At 47.6% G+C, this 27,619-nt stretch overlaps 1 protein-coding gene across 1 annotated transcript; it reads left to right on the forward strand.

Annotated features, from left to right (window-relative positions):
* On the forward strand, positions 1-27,619 carry gtdc1 (glycosyltransferase-like domain containing 1). The gene is given in 12 exon segments (XM_084544280.1): positions 1-33; positions 7,294-7,484; positions 8,504-8,671; positions 8,811-8,984; positions 11,392-11,505; positions 11,587-11,685; positions 14,614-14,723; positions 21,280-21,424; positions 24,606-24,676; positions 26,791-26,882; positions 27,169-27,225; positions 27,227-27,619. Coding segments are annotated over 12 exon segments (1,392 nt in total). The 5' UTR covers positions 1-21; the 3' UTR covers positions 27,386-27,619.

Here is a 27,619-nt window from a genome sequence, read left to right on the forward strand (position 1 = left end):
CGTACGCCTTGAGCCGGCCAGATGCAGTCAGAGGTGAGTCTCTGCGTCGCTGTTGCTGAACAACCGTTCATGAGCGCTTACCGGAGCCCGTCGGTTCTCCTCCGGTCACCCACATAACGGTGGTCCCGGTGGACACAGCGGGGGCAGAACTCCGGTCCTCCCGGTGTCCCCCGCTCTGGGGGGATGAGCGGCTTGTGTTCACTGAGAGAAGGATAGCTAGTTAGCTGTTAGCTGCTAGCTGTTAGCCGCTAGCTGTTAGCCGCTAGCTCACGGTGCCTGGCCCATGTCATGAACACTTTAAAACACTGAAAGTGAATTAATGTTGACACATGATCTACAGCGCTGATGTTTAATAGATTAGTTAGTCACATAATAATCTGCAGTTAGAGAGAGACTGATGCTCAGACACGATTTAAATGGATTAAACACAGTTAATGCTCCTGTCACGTGAAGGAAACACTGGTGTTAAACAGTTAGAGGACTGGTTAGAGGACTGGTTAGAGGACTGGTTAGAGGACTGGTTAGAGGGTTAGAGGACTGGTTTAATGACTGGTTAGAGGACGGGTTAGAGGACTGGTTTAATGACTGGTTAGAGGACTGGTTAGAGGACTGGTTAGAGGGTTAGAGGACTGGTTAGAGGACTGGTTAGAGGGTTAGAGGACTGGTTAGAGGGTTAGAGGACTGGTTAGAGGACTAGTTAGAGGACTGGTTTAATGACTGGTTAGAGGACTGGTTAGAGTAGAGGACTGGTTAGAGGACTGGTTAGAGGACTGGTTAGAGGACTGGTTAGAGGACTGGTTAGAGTAGAGGACTGGTTAGAGGACTGGTTAGAGGACTGGTTAGAGGACTGGTTAGAGGACTGGTTAGAGGACTGGTTAGAGTAGAGGACTGGTTAGAGGACTGGTTAGAGGACTGGTTAGAGGACTGGTTAGAGGACTGGTTAGAGGGTTAGAGGACTGGTTTAATGACTGGTTAGAGGACTGGTTAGAGGGTTAGAGGACTGGTTAGAGGACTAGTTAGAGGACTGGTTTAATGACTGGTTAGAGGACTGGTTAGAGTAGAGGACTGGTTAGAGGACTGGTTAGAGGGTTAGAGGACTGGTTAGAGGACTGGTTTAATGACTGGTTAGAGGACTGGTTTAATGACTGGTTAGAGGACTGGTTAGAGGGTTAGAGGACTGGTTAGAGGACTGGTTAGAGGACTGGTTAGAGGACTGGTTTAATGACTGGTTAGAGGACTGGTTAGAGGGTTAGAGGACGGGTTAGAGGACTGGTTAGAGGACTGGTTTAATGACTGGTTTAATGACTGGTTAGAGGACTGGTTAGAGGGTTAGAGGACTGGTTAGAGGGTTTAATGACTGGTTAGAGGACTGGTTAGAGGACTGGTTAGAGTAGAGGACTGGTTAGAGGGTTAGAGGACTGGTTAGAGGCTTAGAGGACTGGTTAGAGGACTGGTTAGAGGACTGGTTAGATGGTTAGATGACTGGTTAGAGGACTGGTTAGAGGGTTAGAGGACTGGTTTAATGACTGGTTAGAGGACTGGTTAGAGGGTTAGAGGACTGGTTAGAGGACTGGTTAGAGGGTTAGAGGACTGGTTAGAGGGTTAGAGGACTGGTTAGAGGACTGGTTAGAGGGTTTAATGACTGGTTAGAGGACTGGTTAGAGGGTTGCATGACTGGTTAGAGGGTTAGAGGACTGGTTAGAGGACTGGTTAGAGGGTTAGAGGACTGGTTAGAGGACTGGTTAGAGGGTTACATGACTGGTTAGAGGGTTACATGACTGGTTAGAGGGTTAGAGGACTGGTTAGAGGACTGGTTAGATGACTGGTTAGAGGGTTTAATGACTGGTTAGAGGACTGGTTAGAGGGTTAGAGGACTGGTTAGAGGACTGGTTAGAGGACTGGTTACATGACTGGTTAGAGGGTTAGAGGACTGGTTAGAGGACTGGTTAGAGGACTGGTTAGAGGACTGGTTACATGACTGGTTAGAGGACTGGTTAGAGGACTGGTTAGAGGACTGGTTAGATGACTGGTTTAATGACTGGTTAGAGGACTGGTTAGAGGACTGGTTAGAGGACTGGTTAGAGGACTGGTTAGAGGACTGGTTAGAGGAGAAAATGTTCATCAGGTTGATCAGTAACATAAATAAACAATGAACACGTGCAGCCTCTGAGATTAAAGGACTTCATATATTAAAAGGGTTAGGGTCATTGATCAGTTTGATCAGTTTGATCAGTTCAGACTGAAACTAATCTGAAGGTTCATTGTGAAGCAGTGAGGAAGACGAGGATTTTCATCTTCATCATCTGATCAGTACTCAGCCTGTGATTGGTTCAGTCACTAGAGAATGATTTCATTGTTAATAAAAGAGCAGATGCATGGTTGACGGTTGATTGACAGCTGATTGCCGGCTGGTTGACGGTTGGTTGATGGTTGGTTGACAGCTGGTTGACGGTTGGTTGACGGTTGGTTGCCGTTTATTAACGGTTGATTGACAGCTGATTGCCGGCTGGTTGACGGTTGATTGACAGCTGATTGCCGGCTGGTTGACGGTTGGTTGATGGTTGGTTGACAGCTGGTTGACAGTTGGTTGACGGTTGGTTGCCGTTTATTAACGGTTGATTGACAGCTGATTGATGGTTGCTGGTTGACGGCTGGTTGGCGGCTGGTTGACGGTTGGTTGACGGTTGGTTGCCGTTTATTAACGGTTGATTGACAGCTGATTGACGGTTGCTGGTTGACGGCTGGTTGGCGGCTGGTTGACGGTTGGTATTAGCTGAGCATGTCATGGTGCGTCGTCGCCCACAGGTTCCAGATCAGTCGTCTCCAGAGTTTCCAGGCGCTGACTCAGCCGAGGAGGCTGCTGCTGGGGGGGAGGGGGTTCCCCGACATTAACCCTTAGTTTCAGGGCTTCCAGGCTGAGGAGGTGGGAGGAGGAGGTGTCTAGGTGAGATGAGTCTGAGCTGGAATCCCCCGACGGGGAATGATTGATTTCACATTTACTAAGAGACTTCCTGTCAGCTTGATCAATCGGGCCGATCAGAGCGGATCAGTCTTCAGAGGGATTCCACCCAACGTTCCTCACCAGGTGTTTAGAGGTCAAAGGTCAACACGTTAACCTCTAGTTCTAACAGCTGTAAACATGAAAGAACCATCTGACCACTCACCTGACCTGAGAAGTACTGATCAGCTGTCCTGAAGATGAACCAGTCAGTTCTGGTAAAGGTCCAGAGGTCAGAGAGTCCTCCTCCTCCTCCTCCTCCTCCCCCCTCCTCCCCCTCCTCCCCTCCTCCCCCTCTTATTATTTGGTGTTATCGTGGTGCATTCAGGGACCTTATTGGAACGTTCTCAGTACAATGGTGACATAATGCGGCTGTTGTGTTGGCGGTATTAGCATGCAGCGGCTCAGTCTGAGCTCATCTCTCTGAGCTGATAGCAGCGTCCTGGTCCAGCTGATATCGACTGATTGAGTCTGTGTCTGTGGGCGAAGGCTGAGTGCTGCTGCAGCTACATTAGCTCCACATCAGCTCCACATCAGCTCCCATTGTGGGCGGCCAAATGGAGGACGACTGGAAATCACTGGAGGGGATTCAGAGGAAGGACGGAGGCTCTGTGAGCCGTCCACTTCCTCCTTTTAATGGACTGGGCTCCACTATCAGGACATTATGCTGCAGCATATTACTGCATTGTTGCGGTTAGTTACTGAAAAGTTCACTTTGTTCAGCTGCAACAAAAGAGAAGACGCTCCGCTCGGCCTCCGGCAGCGTTTCATTCAGGCCTTCGGCCGGTTTAAAGCCAGCGCTGTGTTCTTCTGCTGACGCTCTGGAAAGACAATCTGAGCGGTGGAGACACTGGAGGCTGAAACTGTTCTGAGATGACTCAGAGGAGACATCATTAGATCTGGACTCAAGGTCTCTGATCTCTGATGGGATCTGGACTCAACGTCTCTGATCTCTGATGGGATCTGGTCTCTGATCTCTGATGGGATCTGGACTCAACGTCTCTGATCTCTGATGGGTTCTGGACTCAACGTCTCTGATCTCTGATGGGATCTGGACTCAACGTCTCTGATCTCTGATGGGTTCTGGACTCAACGTCTCTGATCTCTGATGGGTTCTGGACTCAACGTCTCTGATCTCTGATGGGTTCTGGACTCAACGTCTCTGATCTCTGATGGGATCTGGACTCAACGTCTCTGATCTCTGATGGGTTCTGGACTCAACGTCTCTGATCTCTGATAGGATCTGGACTCAAAGTCTCTGATCTCTGATGGGATCTGGACTCAACGTCTCTGATCTCTGATGGGTTCTGGACTCAACGTCTCTGATCTCTGATAGGATCTGGACTCAACGTCTCTGATCTCTGATGGGTTCTGGACTCAACGTCTCTGATCTCTGATGGGTTCTGGACTCAACGTCTCTGATCTCTGATGGGTTCTGGACTCAACGTCTCTGATCTCTGATGGGTTCTGGACTCAACGTCTCTGATCTCTGATGGGTTCTGGACTCAACGTCTCTGATCTCTGATGGGTTCTGGACTCAACGTCTCTGATCTCTGATGGGTTCTGGACTCAAGGTCTCTGATCTCTGATGGGATCTGGACTCAAGGTCTCTGATCTCTGATGGGATCTGGACTCAACGTCTCTGATCTCTGATGGGTTCTGGACTCAACGTCTCTGATCTCTGATAGGATCTGGACTCTGATCTCTGATGGGTTCTGGACTCAACGTCTCTGATCTCTGATGGGTTCTGGTCTCTGATCTCTGATGGGTTCTGGACTCAACGTCTCTGATCTCTGATGGGTTCTGGACTCAACGTCTCTGATCTCTGATAGGATCTGGACTCTGATCTCTGATGGGTTCTGGACTCAACGTCTCTGATCTCTGATGGGTTCTGGACTCAACGTCTCTGATCTCTGATGGGTTCTGGACTCAACGTCTCTGATCTCTGATGGGATCTGGACTCAACGTCTCTGATGGGTTCTGGACTCTGATCTCTGATGGGTTCTGGACTCAACGTCTCTGATCTCTGATGGGTTCTGGACTCAACGTCTCTGATCTCTGATGGGTTCTGGACTCAACGTCTCTGATCTCTGATGGGTTCTGGACTCAACGTCTCTGATCTCTGATGGGTTCTGGACTCAACGTCTCTGATCTCTGATGGGTTCTGGACTCTGATCTCTGATGGGTTCTGGACTCAACGTCTCTGATCTCTGATGGGTTCTGGACTCAACGTCTCTGATCTCTGATGGGATCTGGACTCAACGTCTCTGATCTCTGATGGGTTCTGGACTCAACGTCTCTGATCTCTGATGGGTTCTGGACTCAACGTCTCTGATGGGTTCTGGACTCTGATCTCTGATGGGTTCTGGACTCAACGTCTCTGATAGGATCTGGACTCAACGTCTCTGATCTCTGATGGGTTCTGGGCTCAACGTCTCTGATCTCTGATGGGTTCTGGACTCAACGTCTCTGATCTCTGATGGGTTCTGGTCTCTGATCTCTGATGGGTTCTGGACTCAACGTCTCTGATCTCTGATGGGTTCTGGACTCAACGTCTCTGATCTCTGATGGGTTCTGGACTCAACGTCTCTGATCTCTGATAGGATCTGGTCTCTGATCTCTGATGGGTTCTGGACTCAACGTCTCTGATCTCTGATGGGATCTGGACTCAACGTCTCTGATCTCTGATGGGTTCTGGACTCAACGTCTCTGATCTCTGATAGGATCTGGTCTCTGATCTCTGATGGGTTCTGGACTCAACGTCTCTGATCTCTGATGGGTTCTGGACTCAACGTCTCTGATCTCTGATGGGTTCTGGACTCAACGTCTCTGATCTCTGATGGGATCTGGACTCAACGTCTCTGATCTCTGATGGGTTCTGGACTCAACGTCTCTGATCTCTGATAGGATCTGGTCTCTGATCTCTGATAGGATCTGGTCTCTGATCTCTGATGGGTTCTGGACTCAACGTCTCTGATCTCTGATAGGTTCTGGACTCAACGTCTCTGATCTCTGATGGGATCTGGACTCAACGTCTCTGATCTCTGATGGGTTCTGGACTCAACGTCTCTGATCTCTGATGGGTTCTGGACTCAACGTCTCTGATCTCTGATGGGATCTGGACTCAACGTCTCTGATCTCTGATGGGTTCTGGACTCAACGTCTCTGATCTCTGATGGGATCTGGACTCAACGTCTCTGATCTCTGATGGGTTCTGGACTCAACGTCTCTGATCTCTGATGGGTTCTGGACTCAACGTCTCTGATCTCTGATAGGATCTGGTCTCTGATCTCTGATAGGATCTGGTCTCTGATCTCTGATGGGTTCTGGACTCAACGTCTCTGATCTCTGATGGGATCTGGACTCAACGTCTCTGATCTCTGATGGGTTCTGGACTCAACGTCTCTGATCTCTGATAGGTTCTGGACTCTGATCTCTGATGGGTTCTGGACTCAACGTCTCTGATCTCTGATGGGTTCTGGACTCAACGTCTCTGATCTCTGATGGGTTCTGGACTCAACGTCTCTGATCTCTGATGGGATCTGGACTCAACGTCTCTGATCTCTGATGGGTTCTGGACTCAACGTCTCTGATCTCTGATAGGATCTGGTCTCTGATCTCTGATAGGATCTGGTCTCTGATCTCTGATGGGTTCTGGACTCAACGTCTCTGATCTCTGATAGGTTCTGGACTCAACGTCTCTGATCTCTGATGGGATCTGGACTCAACGTCTCTGATCTCTGATGGGTTCTGGACTCAACGTCTCTGATCTCTGATGGGATCTGGACTCAACGTCTCTGATCTCTGATGGGTTCTGGACTCAACGTCTCTGATCTCTGATGGGTTCTGGACTCAACGTCTCTGATCTCTGATGGGATCTGGACTCAACGTCTCTGATCTCTGATGGGTTCTGGACTCAACGTCTCTGATCTCTGATGGGTTCTGGACTCAACGTCTCTGATCTCTGATAGGATCTGGTCTCTGATCTCTGATAGGATCTGGTCTCTGATCTCTGATGGGTTCTGGACTCAACGTCTCTGATCTCTGATAGGTTCTGGACTCAACGTCTCTGATCTCTGATAGGATCTGGTCTCTGATCTCTGATGGGTTCTGGACTCAACGTCTCTGATCTCTGATAGGTTCTGGACTCAACGTCTCTGATCTCTGATAGGATCTGGTCTCTGATCTCTGATAGGTTCCTGATTGATCCCTGATTGAACTCATCACCTCCTTTGGATCTGCCTTTTTTTTAAAACGTCTTTTGGACACCTGCTGACTGATGATGTCTCCGTCAGGTCTCTCCGTCCTCCAACGTTCTGCTGGTGGAGGCGTTTTACGGCGGCTCTCACAAACAGCTGATCGACCTTCTGAAGGAAAATATCACCAGCTGCTCCGTCTTCACGCTGCCCGCCAAGAAGTGGCACTGGAGGGCAAGAACGGCAGCGCTGTACTTCAGCCAGACCATCCCCCCCTGTCAGTCATACAGGTGAGACTCAACCTGGTCACATGTTCAGGTAACAGGTAACTGTTTGGTGGCCGCCTGTAGTGTTGTAGGTGAAGGTGGAGGCGGAGCTTCCTGAGGTCAGGGTTAGGGTTAGCTCTGGCTCATCCTGAACCTCTCACCTCCACTTCCTGTTCATCACACCCAGAGCTGCCTGTGATTGGTCTGGATGTTCATGCTAACTGCTAGCAGCTAACTGCTAGCAGCTAACCATAGATATATATACTGACTAGATGTCGCCTTGACTACTGCTTCTCATTGGAACGAATGCGTCAATAGAGACGCCATCTTGCCGCGGGGCTCCAACCCCCTTTAATGCATTAGCGTCAATCTAGGCAGAAATTAAATCATCATAAATCGCCCAAATCTCAGATGATTTTTTTAGTTTTTTGGTTTGTTCCAACTGACAGACACGTATTTATGATCGAGTCCAGAGAAAATTGAAGCTTTTGATATTAATCTACTTCAAAAGGTGTAAGTTTTTTACCTTAGCCTAGCCTACTGCACACAAAATGGCTACAATGGTGTGATATCCATACTTAAAAATACATGTTAATTAAAACATTTGAATTGTACTGGTTTATTTTGTACATCAGCAAGCCTGCAATACAATGACCCAGCGTAAAATGGTTACATAACACAAAACAAACATAACGTGCGTAGTGTGAAAACATCTTCCAGTATTTACTTCAGCTTATTACATGATTGGGCTACAGTATATAACATATATAACATCCATATGCAGCAGTTGATCTGAATGCGGAAAACTAATTTGGCGCTTCAGATCCCCGCTTCAAGATGGCGGCGGTGCTGACGTGTGCTTCGATGCCCAAGGCGACATGTTGTCAGTATATATATCTGTGGCAGCTAACTGCTAGCAGCTAACTGCTAGCAGCTAACTGCTCTGAAGCAACGCTAACATCCTCACTGACTACGTTTACTTGATCAGACGTGCTTCGTCTGTCCTGACTCTGATGTCTCATGTTCTGTCTCCTCATCCTCAGGGTCCTGTTCAGCAGCTCCGTCCTCAACCTTTGTGAGCTGGTGGCTCTGCGACCCGACCTGGCCCGGCTCAAGAAGGTTCTGTACTTCCATGAGAACCAGCTGGTGTATCCGGTCCGCAGAGACCAGGACCGAGACTTCCAGTATGGATACAACCAGGTGCTCTCATGGTAACCAGCCACTCAGCTGACTCAGATCTTCATGTTTTGGTTGATTGTCTGACGGGTGTGGTTGTCACTGGTCAGGGACCATTAGGGGGTGTCTGATTGGACTGACATCACTTCCTGGTTGTTGTTGTCGTGTCGGCAGCCTGGTGTCGGATGTGGTGGTCTTCAACTCGCTCTTCAACATGGAATCCTTCCTGTCCTCCATCCCATCCTTCATGAAGAAGATCCCGGACCACCGACCCAGAGACTTGGACCAGCTGATCCGTCCCAAGTGTGTGGTCCTGAGCTTCCCACTGCAGCTCCCTGATGTCAGCAGGTCGGTGTGGTCTCGGTTCTGGTTCTGGTTCTGGTTCTGGAAGGGTCATTAGTTAGAATCACTTTCATTCGTGTGCAAAGTCAACTGTATGCAGAAAGTCAGACTCATCAGTGTTACCATGGCAACGAGCTGCAGCCAAATACTGAGACCTCCTTTGGATCTCGAGTCCAGATCTTCAACACCTGGTCTCACCTGGTCTCACCTGGTCTCACCTGTCCATCCACCTGGTCTTAATCTAAATGTGTCTCCACATGCGTCCCCAGCCAGCACTTGAGATCTGATCTCAGTGTGTGTGTCTGTAAATCAGCAGCGCCATCATGTGGTCACAGCTGCTGTCTCTAATGGATCTCTACCTACCACTGGATCAGAACCATCAACAGCTGCTGGTTGACTTGGAGACATGATCCAGATGTTGGAACAAGATGGAAAGACTCTCACACTTAATGTGTTAGAGACTTAACACTTAATGTTTTAAAACAGATTAACAAACAGAATGTAAAGATATTCAACCTTTTATAACAAACTAATCTCAGTAAACATGATGAACCAGTGAGTGTCCGTCCTGTCAGACCGGTACATTTACTATCAGGTATCGATTCATCGACCAGTCGCTGCAGCTCAACAACCTTTTATAGTTAATGTTCAGTAGTTGGACTGGTGATAGAAGCAGATGAATGTTCTCGTCTCAGTGGAAGGAGGAGACGGCTCCGACTCAAACTCTTTTCTTCCTGTGAAACGATGGAGCAGCAGGAAAAGCTGCCGTCCCAGTAGAAGAAAACAAGCGCCTTCTTTTTGTGTCTTTGTGGAGGGCCTCTTTGGGCTCTTTGTGGTCGGCGTGTTGGCGGTATCCATCTATCAATCGGCCTTTGAGTGGTGGGCTGGTGTAATTGAATAGTGATTGACCCGAGGCTACAGGAACCAGCAGCAGGACACAAAGACGTGACATCCATCACGGCCCAGCGGCGGGACGCCGTCAATGAGGACGCCATCAGCAGGTGTCTGCTTCTACTGCAGCTGGCGGTCGCTGCTGAGGTTTTAAAGTGGTAGATTCAGGTCTGTTTAGATTTAAGGTTTTAACAAGAGTCGACAGTTCAAACTCTGTATCTGGGTTAAGACGTCTAAAGACTCATTGACATCAACCAAACAAAGACACGACTCAGGACGCAGAGCCCTCTGGAATCAAAGATGTTCCTGATAAACTGGACGATTGACCAGTGTCACATACAAGGAATCGGTTCATGAACACATGAGCAGTGTGTGGGGGGGGCAGGTGATCTCACCTTGGTAACTGCTCCAGTGGTTGGACATCCTGGTTCAGAATTATTAGAATTTTTAAATTTATTTAACTGCATAAATTTTATCCAACATGTCACTTCAGCAGTAGAATACAGAGCATCAGGTCAGATCTGTGTCAGCACCAGATGTTCTTAATGTTAGAACTGTTCTTATAAGACTGACTGACACGGATAAACTCCTTCTGAAGAGAAGCGGTTTAGATTCACACTAAGAACTACAGACCAGGATCCAATCTGCCTCAGCACAATGTTAGAGAAGCTTGTTTTTAAAAAGTTAAATGATTTTATGTTTAGCCACAATGTGTGAATGATATCAGTCCCGGTCCAGCGGTTGGACATCCCGGTCCAGCGGTTGGACATCCCGGTCCAGCGGTTGGACATCCGTCCAGCGGTTGGACATCCCGGTCCAGCGGTTGGACATCCTGACATCCTGGTCCAGCAGTTGGACATCCTGACATCCTGGTCCAGCAGTTGGACATCCTGGTCCAGCGGTTGGACATCCCGGTCCAGCGGTTGGACATCCGTCCAGCGGTTGGACATCCTGGTCCAGCGGTTGGACATCCTGACATCCTGGTCCAGCAGTTGGACATCCTGGTCCAGCGGTTGGACATCCCGGTCCAGCAGTTGGACATCCCGGTCCAGCGGTTGGACATCCTGGTAGTCATGGAGCTGCTCTGTGTTACGGCCACTAAAGGAAATGAGAAGAGATGTTTGACCTTCGTCTCTTGACTCAGTGAGGTCATCGTCCTCATCGCTGCTCATTCATCAACCACTTCACGGCCTCCATGTTTTTACTGCCTCCAGTCAAACTGCTCATTTATGAAATGGATTATTGAGCCAAGATTTCCCAGCAGCCTCGGAGGCAGGAACGCAGCCAGAGACTGATTCTGTCTGATGCTGTTAACGTCTGTTACACGCCTGTCTGTCCACATCTGTCCACATCTGTCTTTCCACACTGTGTCTGTCTGTTCGTCAGCAGGAGAGCACAGAACACCCACGAGGAACCATCAGGAAGTAGGAGATGAAGATCACGGAGAACATCGAGGTTGAGGGTCATAAATGTCGTTCTTCTGTTTCCACATGTTTCTGTAACTGCTCTTTATGTTTTTCAGACTCCTGCCTGAACACAAACTCCTCCGCCGGACTGCAGAGCTGTCTCGTGTTGATGACATCATCACGGCGCAGGAGCAGCAGCAGGTCACCAGCAGTGGTGATGAAGAGACTCGGTAAAGGTTTTACTGACTGTGAGATATCAACAACTTCTTCTTCCATCAGCTGATGAGACATCAATGTTTGTAACCCAACAGGTGTGAGGGTCCTCATCAGTCTGGACCCTCAGCTCACCTGACACCTGTCAGTCAGGGCGACCAGGTGAAGCCTCTGCACATCGTGTGGCCTCATCGGTGGTGAGTTACAACGATCTGATATCTGCAGTCGGAATGTTTGGAACACAATCCTCACCTTACCAAAACTGGTTGAGGATCAAGGTCTCAAGTCCAGGGTCTCATATCCTGGTCCAAAGTCTCATATCTTGGTTCAGGGTCTCAGGTTGAGTCCAGGGTCTCATATCCTGGTCCAGGGTCTCATATCCTGGTCCAAAGTCTCATATCTTGGTTCAGGGTCTCAGGTTGAGTCCAGGGTCTCATATCCTGGTCCAGGGTCTCATATCCTGGTCCAAAGTCTCATATCTTGGTTCAGGGTCTCAGGTTGAGTCCAGGGTCTCATATCCTGGTCCAGGGTCTCATATCCTGGTCCAGGGTCTCAGATTGTGGTCCAGGGTCTCATATCCTGGTCCAGGGTCTCAGGTTGAGTCCAGGGTCTCATATCCTGGTCCAGGGTCTCAGCAGATCGTGGTCCAGGGTTCCAGATTATGTCGTGGTGCAGCCACCTCCTCACCTCATGTTGTATCAGTAACAAAGCAGCGTGCTGTAATCTGTTGTTAACTGACAAACACAGATGGATTATTGCAGCCACCAGCAGCCGGCCGTGATTCTGCTGCTGAAATGAGGATTTCCACAGAGGCTCCCGTTAATCTCTGATTGGTTTGGGCTTTAATCTGCAGCTGGCCTGGATCCTCAGATTACAGCCGTCTTACTGCTGCTGCTGCTGGACAGATGTTCCAGGTGAAGACGCTGCAGGATCAGCTGATACCTCTGGAGGACTGAATCTGGCCACAACAAACAAACACTCTGTCAGCTTCAGATGTGAAAACAGCTGCTGACCTGAAACTATAAATACATTCACTGAAAACAGACTCAGGCCCCCAGAGTTTTACAGTGTAGTCAGTGTTTTATAGTGAGTCAGGGTTTTACAGTGTAGTTGGGGTTTTATAGTGAGTCAGGGTTTTACAGTGTAGTCAGTGTTTACAGGGCAGTCTGTGTTTTACAGTGTAGTTGGGGTTTTATAGTTAGTCAGTGTTTACAGGGTAGTCTGTGTTTACAAGGTAGTCTGTATTTTACAGTGTAGTCAGTGTTTTATAGTGAGTCAGGGTTTTACAGTGTAGTCAGTGTTTACAGTGTAGTCAGTGTTTTACAGTGTAGTCAGTGTTTACAGGGTAGTCTGTGTTTTACAGGGTAGTCTGTGTCTTACAGTGTAGTCAGTGTTTACAGGGTAGTCTGTGTTTTACAGTGTAGTCAGTGTTTACAGTGTAGTCTGTGTTTTACAGGGTAGTCTGTGTCTTACAGTGTAGTCAGTGTTTACAGTGTAGTCTGTGTTTTACAGTGTAGTCAGTGTTTACAGTGTAGTCGGGGTAGGGTATGTTCTGCCGGCCATCTTGTTTTAAAAATAATAATAAATAATTACAATAATAATATTAATTATAATAATATGTTGAACGCCTCTGGCCCTGGTCTAGTTTCAGACTGTTGTTTTAGTCTTGGTTTCAGACTGTCGTTTTGGTCTTGGTTTCAGACTGTTGTTTTGGTCTTGGTTTCAGAGTGTTGTTTTAGTCTTGGTTTCAGACTGTTGTTTTAGTCTTGGTTTCAGACTGTCGTTTTGGTCTTGGTTTCAGACTGTTGTTTTAGTCTTGGTTTCAGACTGTTGTTTTAGTCTTGGTTTCAGACTGTCGTTTTGGTCTTGGTTTCAGACTGTTGTTTTAGTCTTGGTTTCAGACTGTTGTTTTAGTCTTGGTTTCAGACTGTTGTTTTAGTCTTGGTTTCAGACTGTTGTTTTAGTCTTGGTTTCAGACTGTCGTTTTGGTCTTGGTTTCAGACTGTTGTTTTGGTCTTGGTTTCAGAGTGTTGTTTTAGTCTTGGTTTCAGACTGTTGTTTTAGTCTTGGTTTCAGACTGTCGTTTTGGTCTTGGTTTCAGACTGTTGTTTTAGTCTTGGTTTCAGACTGTTGTTTTGGTCTTGGTTTCAGACTGTTGTTTTAGTCTTGGTTTCAGACTGTTGTTTTAGTCTTTGTTTTATGCTGTTGTTTTAGTCTTGGTTTTATATTGTTGTTTTGGTCTTGGTTTCAGACTGTTGTTTTAGTCTTGTTTCAGACTGTTGTTTTGGTCTTGGTTTTATACTGTTGTTTTAGTCTTGGTTTCAGACTGTTGTTTTGGTCTTGGTTTCAGACTGTTGTTTTGGTCTTGGTTTCAGACTGCTGTTTTAGTCTTGGTTTCAGACTGTTGTTTTAGTCTTGGTTTTATACTGTTGTTTTGGTCTTGGTTTTATACTGTTGTTTTGGTCCTGGTTTCAGAGTGTTGTTTTAGTCTTGGTTTCAGACTGTTGTTTTAGTCTTGGTTTTATACTGTTGTTTTGGTCTTGGTTTTATACTGTTGTTTTAGTCTTGGTTTCAGACTGTTGTTTTAGTCTTGGTTTCAGACTGTTGTTTTAGTCTTGGTTTTATACTGTTGTTTTGGTCTTGGTTTCAGACTGTTGTTTTGGTCTTGGTTTTATACTGTTGTTTTGGTCTTGGTTTCAGACTGTTGTTTTGGTCTTGGTTTTATACTGTTGTTTTGGTCTTGGTTTCAGACTGTTGTTTTGGTCTTGGTTTTATACTGTCGTTTTAGTCTTGGTTTCAGACTGTTGTTTTGGTCTTGGTTTTATAGTGTTGTTTTAGTCTTGGTTTTATACTGTTGTTTTAGTCTTGGTTTCAGACTGTTGTTTTGGTCTTGGTTTTATAGTGTTGTTTTAGTCTTGGTTTTATACTGTTGTTTTGGTCTTGGTTTCAGACTGATGTTTTGGTCTTGGTTTCAGACTGTTGTTTTAGTCTTGGTTTCAGACTGTTGTTTTGGTCTTGTTTCAGACTGTTGTTTTGGTCTTGGTTTCAGACTGTTGTTTTGGTCTTGGTTTCAGATTGTTGTTTTCGTTAGCGTGCTGTAACGTTGTCTGTTTGTCTGTCTGAAGGGAACACGATAAAAATCCTGAGTTGTTCTTCAACACTCTGCTGAGACTGAAGGAGAAACATCTCTCGTTCCATGTGTCGGTTCTTGGAGAGACGTTCACCGATGTACCAGGTAAACACAACATTTCTATCTCTGTGAGGACAGAATGTCCCCAAACCATAACCATCACTGCTAAGACCCTCACCCTAACCTTGACCTTTATCCTACAACCAAAGCTGAACAGGTTCTAACCTTCAACAGGTTGTAAGACACAGAAAATGTCCACACATGGACAACGTGTTAGGTTGAGCTTCTGTAAGAATTAAACATAGACACAGTGACCCTCAGTATGTCCATCAGTGTCCTCTCTGGTTCTGATCCAGTCCAGTCCATCCAGACTAGAGACGTCCCGATCAAGTTATTTAACCCTGATCTGATCCTAAAGTCTGTCCTTGTCTTCCTTGTCTTCTCCTAGAGTTGGTCTCCTGTAGATTCCTAAAGTCTGTCCTTGTCTTCCTTGTCTTCTCCTAGAGTTGGTCTCCTGTAGCTTCCTAAAGTCTGTCCTTGTCTTCCTTGTCTTCTCCTAGAGTTGGTCTCCTGTAGCTTCCTAAAGTCTGTCCTTGTCTTCCTTGTCTTCTCCTAGAGTGGACTGGATTCAGTCCAATAAATCTTTCAGTCAAAGTTAATGTAGTGTGGAGAGGGTAGCTGGTACCTTGTGTTCTCTACTCCAGAAATGTTCTGGTCATCCAACGCTGCCATAAACTCCCTAACCCTCTCTGGAAGATGTTTCTCCTTGACGCTGTCTCCAGGAAACTTTTCTCTTCTTTTAAACGTTCAGTGTTTGTTGTTGTTGTTTGGGTGCAGCCTTTGACTGAGTGGACTCCATGGATTCTGTTTAGATGATCAACTACTACCACCTCACCACACATCCACATTACACTAGTTACTGACTAACAGAGGACGACCTTCATGGTAGAACCAGGGTTCTAGTTCTAACTCTCATTATTATTATTATTCTTCTTGGCGTTAACCAACCACTGTTATAACACAGGAAGAAGAAGTTCTGATGCTACAAGGACGTGGTTTGGGCCACAACTTACACAAGTAACTATAAACTATATTATTGTTGACTGAAGCTTAATCTGATCCAGTTATTTTTATAAATGTCTGAATCAGAACCAGTCTCTCTCTGAGGGTGCCGTGTGAAGGAAGCCTCCAAGATAAACATGTAGACTTGTTTTTTATGGGCTCTTGTTGCTCTTGGTTTTGGTCTGGCCTGTGGACCCACGTGTCTGTAGAGTCAGACACAGTGACCCTCAGTATGTCCATCAGTGTCCTCTCTGGTTCTGATCCAGTCCAGTCCATCCAGACTAGAGACGTCCCGATCAAGTTATTTAACCCTGATCTGATCCTAAATGTCCTAGAGTTGGTCTCCTGTGTCTTCCTAAAGTCTGTCTATGTCTTCCTTGTCTTCTCCTAGAGTTGGTCTCCTGTAGCTTCCTAAAGTCTGTCCTTGTCCTCCTTGTCTTCTCCTAGAGTTGGTCTCCTGTAGCTTCCTAAAGTCTGTCCTTGTCTTCTCCTAGAGTTGGTCTCCTGTGTCTTCCTAAAGTCTGTCCTCGTCTTCCTTGTCTTCTCCTAGAGTTGGTCTCCTGTAGCTTCCTAAAGTCTGTCCTTGTCTTCCTTGTCTTCTCCTAGAGTTGGTCTCCTGTAGCTTCCTAAAGTCTGTCCTTGTCCTCCTTGTCTTCTCCTAGAGTTGGTCTCCTGTAGCTTCCTAAAGTCTGTCCTTGTCTTCCTTGTCTTCTCCTAGAGTTGGTCTCCTGTGTCTTCCTAAAGTCTGTCCTTGTCTTTCTTGTCTTCTCCTAGAGTTGGTCTCCTGTATCTTCCTAAAGTCTGTCCTTGTCTTCCTTGTCTTCTCCTAGAGTTGGTCTCCTGTAGCTTCCTAAAGTCTGTCCTTGTCTTCCTTGTCTTCTCCTAGAGTTGGTCTCCTGTAGCTCCCTAAAGTCTGTCCTTGTCTTCCTTGTCTTCTCCTAGAGTTGGTCTCCTGTAGCTTCCTAAAGTCTGTCCTTGTCTTCTCCTAGAGTTGGTCTCCTGTGTCTTCCTAAAGTCTGTCCTTGTCTTCCTTGTCTTCTCCTAGAGTTGGTCTCCTGTAGCTTCCTAAAGTCTGTCCTTGTCTTCCTTGTCTTCTCCTAGAGTTGTTCTCCTGTGTCTTCCTAAAGTCTGTCCTTGTCTTCTCCTTGTCTTCTCCTAGAGTTGGTCTCCTGTAGCTTCCTAAAGTCTGTCCTTGTCTTCCTTGTCTTCTCCTAGAGTTGGTCTCCTGTGTCTTCCTAAAGTCTGTCCTTGTCTTCCTTGTCTTCTCCTAGAGTTGGTCTCCTGTAGCTTCCTAAAGTCTGTCCTTGTCTTCTCCTTGTCTTCTCCTACAGTTGGTCTCCTGTAGCTTCCTAAAGTCTGTCCTTGTCTTCTTTGTCTTCTCCTAGAGTTGGTCTCCTGTAGCTTCCTAAAGTCTGTCCTTGTCTTCCTTGTCTTCTCCTAGAGTTGGTCTCCTGTAGCTTCCTAAAGTCTGTCCTTGTCTTCTCCTTGTCTTCTCCTAGAGTTGGTCTCCTGTAGCTTCCTAAAGTCTGTCTGTGTCTTCCTTGTCTTCTCCTAGAGTTGGTCTCCTGTAGCTTCCTAAAGTCTGTCCTTGTCTTCCTTGTCTTCTCCTAGAGTTGGTCTCCTGTAGCTTCCTAAAGTCTGTCCTTGTCTTCTCCTAGAGTTGGTCTCCTGTGTCTTCCTAAAGTCTGTCCTTGTCTTCCTTGTCTTCTCCTAGAGTTGGTCTCCTGTAGCTTCCTAAAGTCTGTCCTTGTCCTCCTTGTCTTCTCCTAGAGTTGGTCTCCTGTAGCTTCCTAAAGTCTGTCCTTGTCTTCCTTGTCTTCTCCTAGAGTTGGTCTCCCGTAGCTTCCTAAAGTCTGTCCTTGTCTTCCTTGTCTTCTCCTAGAGTTGGTCTCCTGTGTCTTCCTAAAGTCTGTCCTTGTCTTCCTTGTCTTCTCCTAGAGTTGGTCTCCTGTAGCTTCCTAAAGTCTGTCCTTGTCTTCCTTGTCTTCTCCTAGAGTTGGTCTCCTGTAGCTTCCTAAAGTCTGTCCTTGTCTTCCTTGTCTTCTCCTAGAGTTGGTCTCCTGTATCTTCCTAAAGTCTGTCCTTGTCTTCCTTGTCTTCTCCTAGAGTTGGTCTCCTGTAGCGTCCTAAAGTCTGTCCTTGTCTTCCTTGTCTTCTCCTAGAGTTGGCCTCCTGTAGATTCCTAAAGTCTGTCCTTGTCTTCCTTGTCTTCTCCTAGAGTTGGTCTCCTGTAGCTTCCTAAAGTCTGTCCTTGTCTTCCTTGTCTTCTCCTAGAGTTGGTCTCCTGTAGCTTCCTAAAGTCTGTCCTTGTCTTCCTTGTCTTCTCCTAGAGTTGGTCTCCTGTAGCTTCCTAAAGTCTGTCCTTGTCTTCCTTGTCTTCTCCTAGAGTTGGTCTCCTGTGTCTTCCTAAAGTCTGTCCTTGTCTTCCTTGTCTTCTCCTAGAGTTGGTCTCCTGTAGCTTCCTAAAGTCTGTCCTTGTCCTCCTTGTCTTCTCCTAGAGTTGGTCTCCTGTAGCTTCCTAAAGTCTGTCCTTGTCTTCCTTGTCTTCTCCTAGAGTTGGTCTCCCGTAGCTTCCTAAAGTCTGTCCTTGTCTTCCTTGTCTTCTCCTAGAGTTGGTCTCCTGTGTCTTCCTAAAGTCTGTCCTTGTCTTCCTTGTCTTCTCCTAGAGTTGGTCTCCTGTAGCTTCCTAAAGTCTGTCCTTGTCTTCCTTGTCTTCTCCTAGAGTTGGTCTCCTGTGTCTTCCTAAAGTCTGTCCTTGTCTTCCTTGTCTTCTCCTAGAGTTGGTCTCCTGTAGCTTCCTAAAGTCTGTCCTTGTCTTCCTTGTCTTCTCCTAGAGTTGGTCTCCTGTAGCTTCCTAAAGTCTGTCCTTGTCTTCCTTGTCTTCTCCTAGAGTTGGTCTCCTGTAGCTTCCTAAAGTCTGTCCTTGTCTTCCTTGTCTTCTCCTAGAGTTGGTCTCCTGTAGCTTCCTAAAGTCTGTCCTTGTCTTCCTTGTCTTCTCCTAGAGTTGGTCTCCTGTAGCTTCCTAAAGTCTGTCCTTGTCTTCCTTGTCTTCTCCTAGAGTGGACTGGATTCAGTCCAATAAATCTTTCAGTCAAAGTTAATGTAGTGTGGAGAGGGTAGCTGGTACCTTGTGTTCTCTACTCCAGAAATGTTCTGGTCATCCAACGCTGCCATAAACTCCCTAACCCTCTCTGGAAGATGTTTCTCCTTGACGCTGTCTCCAGGAAACTTTTCTCTTCTTTTAAACGTTCAGTGTTTGTTGTTGTTGTTTGGGTGCAGCCTTTGACTGAGTGGACTCCATGGATTCTGTTTAGATGATCAACTACTACCACCTCACCACACATCCACATTACACTAGTTACTGACTAACAGAGGACTACCTTCATGGTAGAACCAGGGTTCTAGTTCTAACTCTCATTATTATTATTATTCTTCTTGGCGTTAACCAACCACTGTTATAACACAGGAAGAAGAAGTTCTGATGCTACAAGGACGTGGTTTGGGCCACAACTTACACAAGTAACTATAAACTATATTATTGTTGACTGAAGCTTAATCTGATCCAGTTATTTTTATAAATGTCTGAATCAGAACCAGTCTCTCTCTGAGGGTGCCGTGTGAAGGAAGCCTCCAAGATAAACATGTAGACTTGTTTTTTATGGGCTCTTGTTGCTCTTGGTTTTGGTCTGGCCTGTGGACCCACGTGTCTGTAGAGTCAGACCAGACCAGAACCAAGCCTGTGGACCCACGTGTCTGTAGAGTCAGACCAGACCAGAACCAAGCCTGTGGACCCACGTGTCTGTAGAGTCAGACCAGACCAGAACCAAGCCTGTGGGGCCACGTGTCTGTAGAGTCAGACCAGACCAGAACCAAGCCTGTGGACCCACGTGTCTGTAGAGTCAGACCAGACCAGAACCAAGCCTGTGGACCCACGTGTCTGTAGAGTCAGACCAGACCAGAACCAAGCCTGTGGGGCCACGTGTCTGTAGAGTCAGACCAGACCAGAACCAAGCCTGTGGGGCCATGTGTCTGTAGAGTCAGACCAGACCAGAACCAAGCCTGTGGGGCCATGTGTCTGTAGAGTCAGACCAGACCAGAACCAAGCCTGTGGACCCACGTGTCTGTAGAGTAAGACCAGACCAGAACCAAGCCTGTGGGGCCACGTGTCTGTAGAGTCAGACCAGGCCAGAACCAAGCCTGTGGGGCCATGTGTCTGCAGAGTCAGACCAGACCAGAACCAAGCCTGTGGGGCCATGTGTCTGTAGAGTCAGACCAGACCAGAACCAAGCCTGTGGACCCACGTGTCTGTAGAGTCAGACCAGACCAGAACCAAGCCTGTGGGGCCACGTGTCTGTAGAGTCAGACCAGACCAGAACCAAGCCTGTGGGGCCATGTGTCTGTAGAGTCAGACCAGACCAGAACCAAGCCTGTGGACCCACGTGTCTGTAGAGTCAGACCAGACCAGAACCAAGCCTGTGGGGCCACGTGTCTGTAGAGTCAGACCAGACCAGAACCAAGCCTGTGGGGCCATGTGTCTGTAGAGTCAGACCAGACCAGAACCAAGCCTGTGGACCCACGTGTCTGTACCAGACCAGAACCAAGCCTGTGGACCCACGTGTCTGTAGAGTCAGACCAGACCAGAACCAAGCCTGTGGACCCACGTGTCTGTACCAGACCAGAACCAAGCCTGTGGACCCACGTGTCCGTAGAGTCAGACCAGACCAGAACCAAGCCTGTGGTGTCTCAGAGGTCTGTCCCCCTGGTTGGTGGTGATTCATCCTCTGGAGGTCAGATCAACGCTGGATGTTTAATAGATGGTCTCATGATTGGATGATGCGTTCATGAACGTCTGTGTGTTTTAGAGTAATGATCCGACTCACTCTGAGATATTGAGGCGTAAACTTTTACTGCAGCTCAAACAGCGACTGTAACTCAGCCTGATGAGAGCGGGAAGCCAATCCCATTAGGACGATTTAATCAACGTTGATTTAGTTAATAGGCTCAGAGTATCGATCCTGTTCACCTCTCACCTGCTGCTCGTAAACCTGCAGCTGCATTAAACCACAGCGTCATCATCATCATCAGCAGCAGCATCATCATCATCATCATCATCATCATCATCATCATCATCAGCAGCAGCAGCAGCAGCAGCAGCAGCAGCAGCAGCAGCAGCTCGTACCGGCCCTTTAATTAAAGACACAGATCAATGAGCAGGAACACTGAACTCCTCCTTCTCCTTCTCATCATCCTTCTCCTCCTCCTCCTCCTCCTCCGTCTCCTCCTCCGTCTCCTCCTTCTCCTCCTCATCCTCCTCCTCCTCCTCCTCCTCCTCCGTCTCCTCCTTCTCCTCCTCCTCCTCCTCCTCTCCCTCCTCTTCCCCCTCCCCCTCCTCCTCCTCTTCCTCTTCCTCCTCCTCCTCCTCCTCCGTCTCCTCCTCCTCATCCTCCTCATCCTTCTCCACCTTCTCCTTCTCCTCCTCCTCCTCCTCCTCCTCCTCCGTCTCCTCCTTCTCCTCCTCCTCCTCCTCCTCTCCCTCCTCTTCCCCCTCCTCCTCCTCCTCCTCTTCCTCCTCCTACTGCTCCTCCTCCTCCTTCTCCAGACATCTTCACGGAGGCCAGACGTCTGCTGGACTCCCACATCCTGACCTGGGGTTACCTGTCCAGTAAAGAGGAGTACCTGGGGGTGTTGTGTCAGGCCGACGTCGTCGTCTCCACCTCCAACCACGAGTTCTTTGGCGTCGCCATGTGAGTCAGTCCAGTTGATTTTATTGGTCACAAAACACCTGAAACCTGCTTTGAGCTCATCTCATGTTAGCGTTAGCACAGCTAGTCATTTACAACAATCTGACGAGTTCAAGAGGCATAAATAAATCATTAACATCCACACTGAAGCTAACCAACAGGCTAACAGGCTAACTGGCTAACAGGCTAACTGGCATAAATAAATCAACATCCACACTGAAGCTAACCAACAGGCTAACAGGCTAACTGGCTAACTGGCATAAATAAATCATTAACATCCACACTGAAGCTAACCAACAGGCTAACTGGCTAACTGGCTAACTGGCATAAATAAATCATTAACATCCACACTGAAGCTAACCAACAGGCTAACAGGCTAACTGGCATAAATAAATCATTAACATCCACACTGAAGCTAACCAACAGGCTAACTGGCTAACAGGCTAACTGGCATAAATAAATCATTAACATCCACACTGAAGCTAACCAACAGGCTAACTGGCTAACTGGCATAAATAAATCATTAACATCCACACTGAAGCTAACCAACAGGCTAACTGGCTAACTGGCATAAATAAATCATTAACATCCACACTGAAGCTAACCAACAGGCTAACTGGCTAACTGGCATAAATAAATCATTAACATCCACACTGAAGCTAACCAACAGGCTAACAGGCTAACTGGCATAAATAAATCATTAACATCCACACTGAAGCTAACCAACAGGCTAACTGGCTAACTGGCTAACTGGCATAAATAAATCATTAACATCCACACTGAAGCTAACCAACAGGCTAACTGGCTAACTGGCTAACTGGCATAAATAAATCATTAACATCCACACTGAAGCTAACCAACAGGCTAACTGGCTAACTGGCATAAATAAATCATTAACATCCACACTGAAGCTAACCAACAGGCTAACTGGCTAACAGGCTAACTGGCATAAATAAATCATTAACATCCACACTGAAGCTAACCAACAGGCTAACTGGCTAACTGGCATAAATAAATCATTAACATCCACACTGAAGCTAACCAACAGGCTAACAGGCTAACTGGCATAAATAAATCATTAACATCCACACTGAAGCTAACCAACAGGCTAACAGGCTAACTGGCTAACTGGCATAAATAAATCATTAACATCCACACTGAAGCTAACCAACAGGCTAACTGGCTAACTGGCTAACAGGCTAACTGGCATAAATGAATCATTAACATCCACACTGAAGCTAACCAACAGGCTAACTGGCTAACAGGCTAACTGGCTAACTGGCATAAATAAATCATTAACATCCACACTGACGCTAACCAACAGGCTAACTGGCTAACAGGCAGGCTAACCAAAGCTAACAGATAGAGGCTAACAGAAGTCAGACAATGATTCATAATTGGTCCAGACTGACATGAACACGTCTTCATGACAGAGATGTCTAGCATCAGAGACAGACATGTTGTCCTCATGTCTAGGATCAGAGACAGACATGTTGTCCTCGTGTCTAGGATCAGAGACAGACCTGTTGTCCTCGTGTCTAGCATCAGAGACAGACCTGTTGTCCTCGTGTCTAGGATCAGAGACAGACCTGTTGTCCTCGTGTCTAGGATCAGAGACAGACATGTTGTCCTCGTGTCTAGCATCAGAGACAGATCTGTTGTCCTCGTGTCTAGGATCAGAGACAGACCTGTTGTCCTCGTGTCTAGCATCAGAGACAGACCTGTTGTCCTCGTGTCTAGCATCAGAGACAGACATGCTGTCCTCATGTCTAGCATCAGAGACAGACATGTTGTCCTCGTGTCTAGGATCAGAGACAGACATGTTGTCCTCGTGTCTAAGGGTGTCAGTAAATTAAAGGTCTCATTGAGGTCGTCTCTTCACATCAGAGACTCTTTGAACTCTTGAGTCCTTCAGGTGAGACTTCAGTCACCTGAACTCTGCAGCTCCGTCTCTGATCAGCTTCACCAGGACATCAGCTGCAGGCAGCCAATTAGACGGCTGCTCCCAGAGCCCCAACCAATCACAGTCTGTTTGATCTTCACCTGATTCATGTCTGATTTCAGTTTGTAGTCCTCTGGACACTGAGCTCCATCTAACGAGTTCACCTTCAGTCAGAGTCTTTTATTGGCCGGCTGTGGCTCAGTAGGTAGAGAGGGTTGTCCACAAAGCAGAGGGTTGTCCACAAAGCAGAGGGTTGTCCACGAAGCAGAGGGTTGTCCACGAACCATAGGATTGTCCACGAACCATAGGATTGTCCACGAACCAGAGGGTTGTCCACGAACCATAGGGTTGTCCACGAACCATAGGATTGTCCACGAAGCAGAGGGTTGTCCACGAAGCAGAGGGTTGTCCACGAACCATAGGATTGTCCACGAACCAGAGGGTTGTCCACGAAGCAGAGGGTTGTCCACGAACCATAGGATTGTCCATGAACCAGAGGGTTGTCCACGAACCATAGGATTGTCCACGAAGCAGAGGATTGTCCACGGATCAGAGGGTTGTCCACGAACCATAGGATTGTCCACGAACCATAGGATTGTCCACGGATCAGAGGGTTGTCCACGGATCAGAGGGTTGTCCACGAACCATAGGATTGTCCACGAAGCAGAGGGTTGTCCACGGAGCAGAGGGTTGTCCACGAAGCAGAGGGTTGTCCACGAACCATAGGATTGTCCACGAACCATAGGATTGTTCACGGAGCAGAGGGTTGTCCACGAAGCAGAGGGTTGTCCACGAAGCAGAGGGTTGTCCACGGAGCAGAGGGTTGTCCACGGAGCAGAGGGTTAGCTGTTCAATCCTTGAGGAGACACTAAAGTTCCCCCAGTTGCTCCCAGTGTGAAGCATAGATGTGTCTGTGACTGTTTAGTGCTTTGAGTACCAACAGGTAGCTTAGCTTAGCCTTGAGCATGTGATCAAGGCTAAGCTAACAGAAGCTAGCAGACAGGAGCTAACAACAATAACATGTGAATAAAGGCGTTAACAGTATGTGTGTTGCTGCCATGCTAATGATAAGAAGCTAATTATAGCAGAGAAGAGGATCTTGGTCTCGAGGGGAAGTAGATTGTCTTTGATCCAGAACCAGCAGAAACCCCTGTACCCCCTACCCCTGTTTTATGGTCATGACCCATCATCTGGACTACAAACAAAGACTGAACTCCAGACTCTCTGTGGACTGTGTTTCAGGCTGGAGGCCGTCCACTGTGGATGTTATCCTCTGTGTCCCAAGGCGCTGGTGTATCCTGAGATCTTTCCAGGTAAACTACTGTCTCTCTACCTGGACCAGCTTCAGTCCTCCTTCTTCTTCTAGGGTGCATCCGAATACCCATACTAACGTACTGTTCAGTAGGCCAGACGCAGTACGTCACAGTAGTAGTACGTCCGAATTCTTAGTAGACATCGACTAGTAGGCGAAAAATCCCCGGATGGCCTACTACCTCCACAGTATACAACGGTAGCTCACTACGCTATCCAAATCAGACAAAATGGCTGAGACCGTTGTGACAGCTACAGCGACGACAAAAGAATTTTATAAATGTCAGTATATTAGGATAAATGTTGAGTTTAAAATGTTGGTTGTTTCGAAAATACTTTTCCGAGGTGGCTTTAAAATTTCGCGGCATCCGTCGGTGTGCGTCATACGTGTCGGCGTCACATGTAAACATCCGGGGTCAAAGGACAGACAAGATGGCTGCCCAGTACGTCCTTATTGTAGCCTACTACTCGCTCGCATACATAAATAACGTACTAAACTGACGGTTGAGTAGAACGTTCTAACCGACGTTAGTATGGACTGACTATTCGGATGCACCCCTACTGTCTCTCTACCTGGACCAGCTCCAGTCCTCCTTCTTCTTCTGCTGTCTCTCTACCTGGACCAGCTCCAGTCCTCCTTCTTCTTCTACTGTCTCTCTACCTGGACCAGCTCCAGTCCTCCTTCTTCTTCTGCTGTCTCTCTACCTGGACCAGCTCCAGTCCTCCTTCTTCTTCTACTGTCTCTCTACCTGGACCAGCTCCAGTCCTCCTTCTTCTTCTGCTGTCTCTCTACCTGGACCAGCTTCAGTCCTCCTTCTTCTTCTACTGTCTCTCTACCTGGACCAGCTTCAGTCCTCCTTCTTCTTCTGCTGTCTCTCTACCTGGACCAGCTCCAGTCCTCCTTCTTCTTCTACTGTCTCTCTACCTGGACCAGCTCCAGTCCTCCTTCTTCTTCTGCTGTCTCTCTACCTGGACCAGCTCCAGTCCTCCTTCTTCTTCTGCTGTCTCTCTACCTGGACCAGCTCCAGTCCTCCTTCTTCTTCTACTGTCTCTCTACCTGGACCAGCTTCAGTCCTCCTTCTTCTTCTACTGTCTCTCTACCTGGACCAGCTCCAGTCCTCCTTCTTCTTCTAATGTCTCTCTACCTGGACCAGCTTCAGTCCTCCTTCTTCTTCTACTGTCTCTCTACCTGGACCAGCCCCAGTCCTCCTTCTTCTTCTAATGTCTCTCTACCTGGACCAGCTCCAGTCCTCCTTCTTCTTCTACTGTCTCTCTACCTGGACCAGCTCCAGTCCTCCTTCTTCTTCTGCTGTCTCTCTACCTGGACCAGCTCCAGTCCTCCTTCTTCTTCTACTGTCTCTCTACCTGGACCAGCTCCAGTCCTCCTTCTTCTTCTACTGTCTCTCTACCTGGACCAGCCCCAGTCCTCCTTCTTCTTCTGCTGTCTCTCTACCTGGACCAGCCCCAGTCCTCCTTCTTCTTCTACTGTCTCTCTACCTGGACCAGCCCCAGTCCTCCTTCTTCTTCTGCTGTCTCTCTACCTGGACCAGCCCCAGTCCTCCTTCTTCTTCTGCTGTCTCTCTACCTGGACCAGCTCCAGTCCTCCTTCTTCTTCTGCTGTCTCTCTACCTGGACCAGCTCCAGTCCTCCTTCTTCTTCTACTGTCTCTCTACCTGGACCAGCCCCAGTCCTAGTTCTTCTTCTAATGTCTCTCTACCTGGACCAGCTTTAGTCCTACTTCTTCTTCTACTGTCTCTCTACCTGGACCAGCTTCAGTCCTACTTCTTCTTCTGCTGTCTCTCTACCTGGACCAGCTCCAGTCCTCCTTCTTCTTCTGCTGTCTCTCTACCTCGACCAGCTTTAGTCCTACTTCTTCTTCTGCTGTCTCTCTACCTGGACCAGCTCCAGTCCTCCTTCTTCTTCTGCTGTCTCTCTACCTGGACCAGCTTCAGTCCTAGTTCTTCTTCTAATGTCTCTCTACCTGGACCAGCTTCAGTCCTAGTTCTTCTTCTAATGTCTCTCTACCTGGACCAGCTTTAGTCCTCCTTCTTCTTCTACTGTCTCTCTACCTGGACCAGCTTCAGTCCTACTTCTTCTTCTACTGTCTCTAATGCAGCACAGTACCTGTACTCCACACCTGAGCAGCTCTGTAAGAAGCTGGTGGGACTCTGCCGGACACCTGACGTTGCTCGGAGACACGTCGTCATGGTAAAGACACACTGGAATACATTCCCTGCAATGCACCTGCAGTTAGCTTAGCGTTAGCCTCTAGATGAGATCTGACACCTCCTCACTCTCCTGATAAAGGTTTAATTCACTAGGTTTTAATTGAATTAGTTTGATTCATCAATGATTCAAACTTTATATATAAAACATTTAACTCTGAGCTACAGATGAAAAAGAAGGAAAGATGATCTGATTCCTGTTTATTTAGAGTTATACTGATGTTAGTGTTGATCTGGTCCTGGTTCTGGTCCTGGTTCTGGTTCTGCAGGTCGATATCTCCTCCTTCTCCTGGTCGTCTCTCAAGCAGCGTTTCCAGACTCTGCTGACAGACGAGCGTCCCTGAACGCACCACCGCTGGGCTGAGGTTGACGTCAGGAGCTTATAGCGGGTCTGGACCAGATCTGGGCCGGATCTGGGCTGGGTCTGGACCGGGTCAACGGACTCTGTGGTGTTGGGGGTCTGAGGGTTCAGATCCAATGGACTGATACACGGAGACAAGAAAGAAACCAGACGAGTCTCTCAGAGAGTAAACGTCCAACAACGAGATAAAAACGTTTCTGTATTTATTCAAATAAAAATAAAGATTTTACTGCTGATCCGTCTGTTACTGAGTCTTAACATGTGACACCACCAGGACCCTGAACGCCTCACGCTGCCACGCACAGACCCTGAACGCCTCACGCTGCCACGCACCAACCATGAACGCCTCACGCTGCCAC

Source organism: Chelon labrosus (assembly GCF_963514085.1).
Source record: "Chelon labrosus genome assembly, chromosome: 5".
NCBI lineage: Eukaryota > Metazoa > Chordata > Actinopteri > Mugiliformes > Mugilidae > Chelon > Chelon labrosus.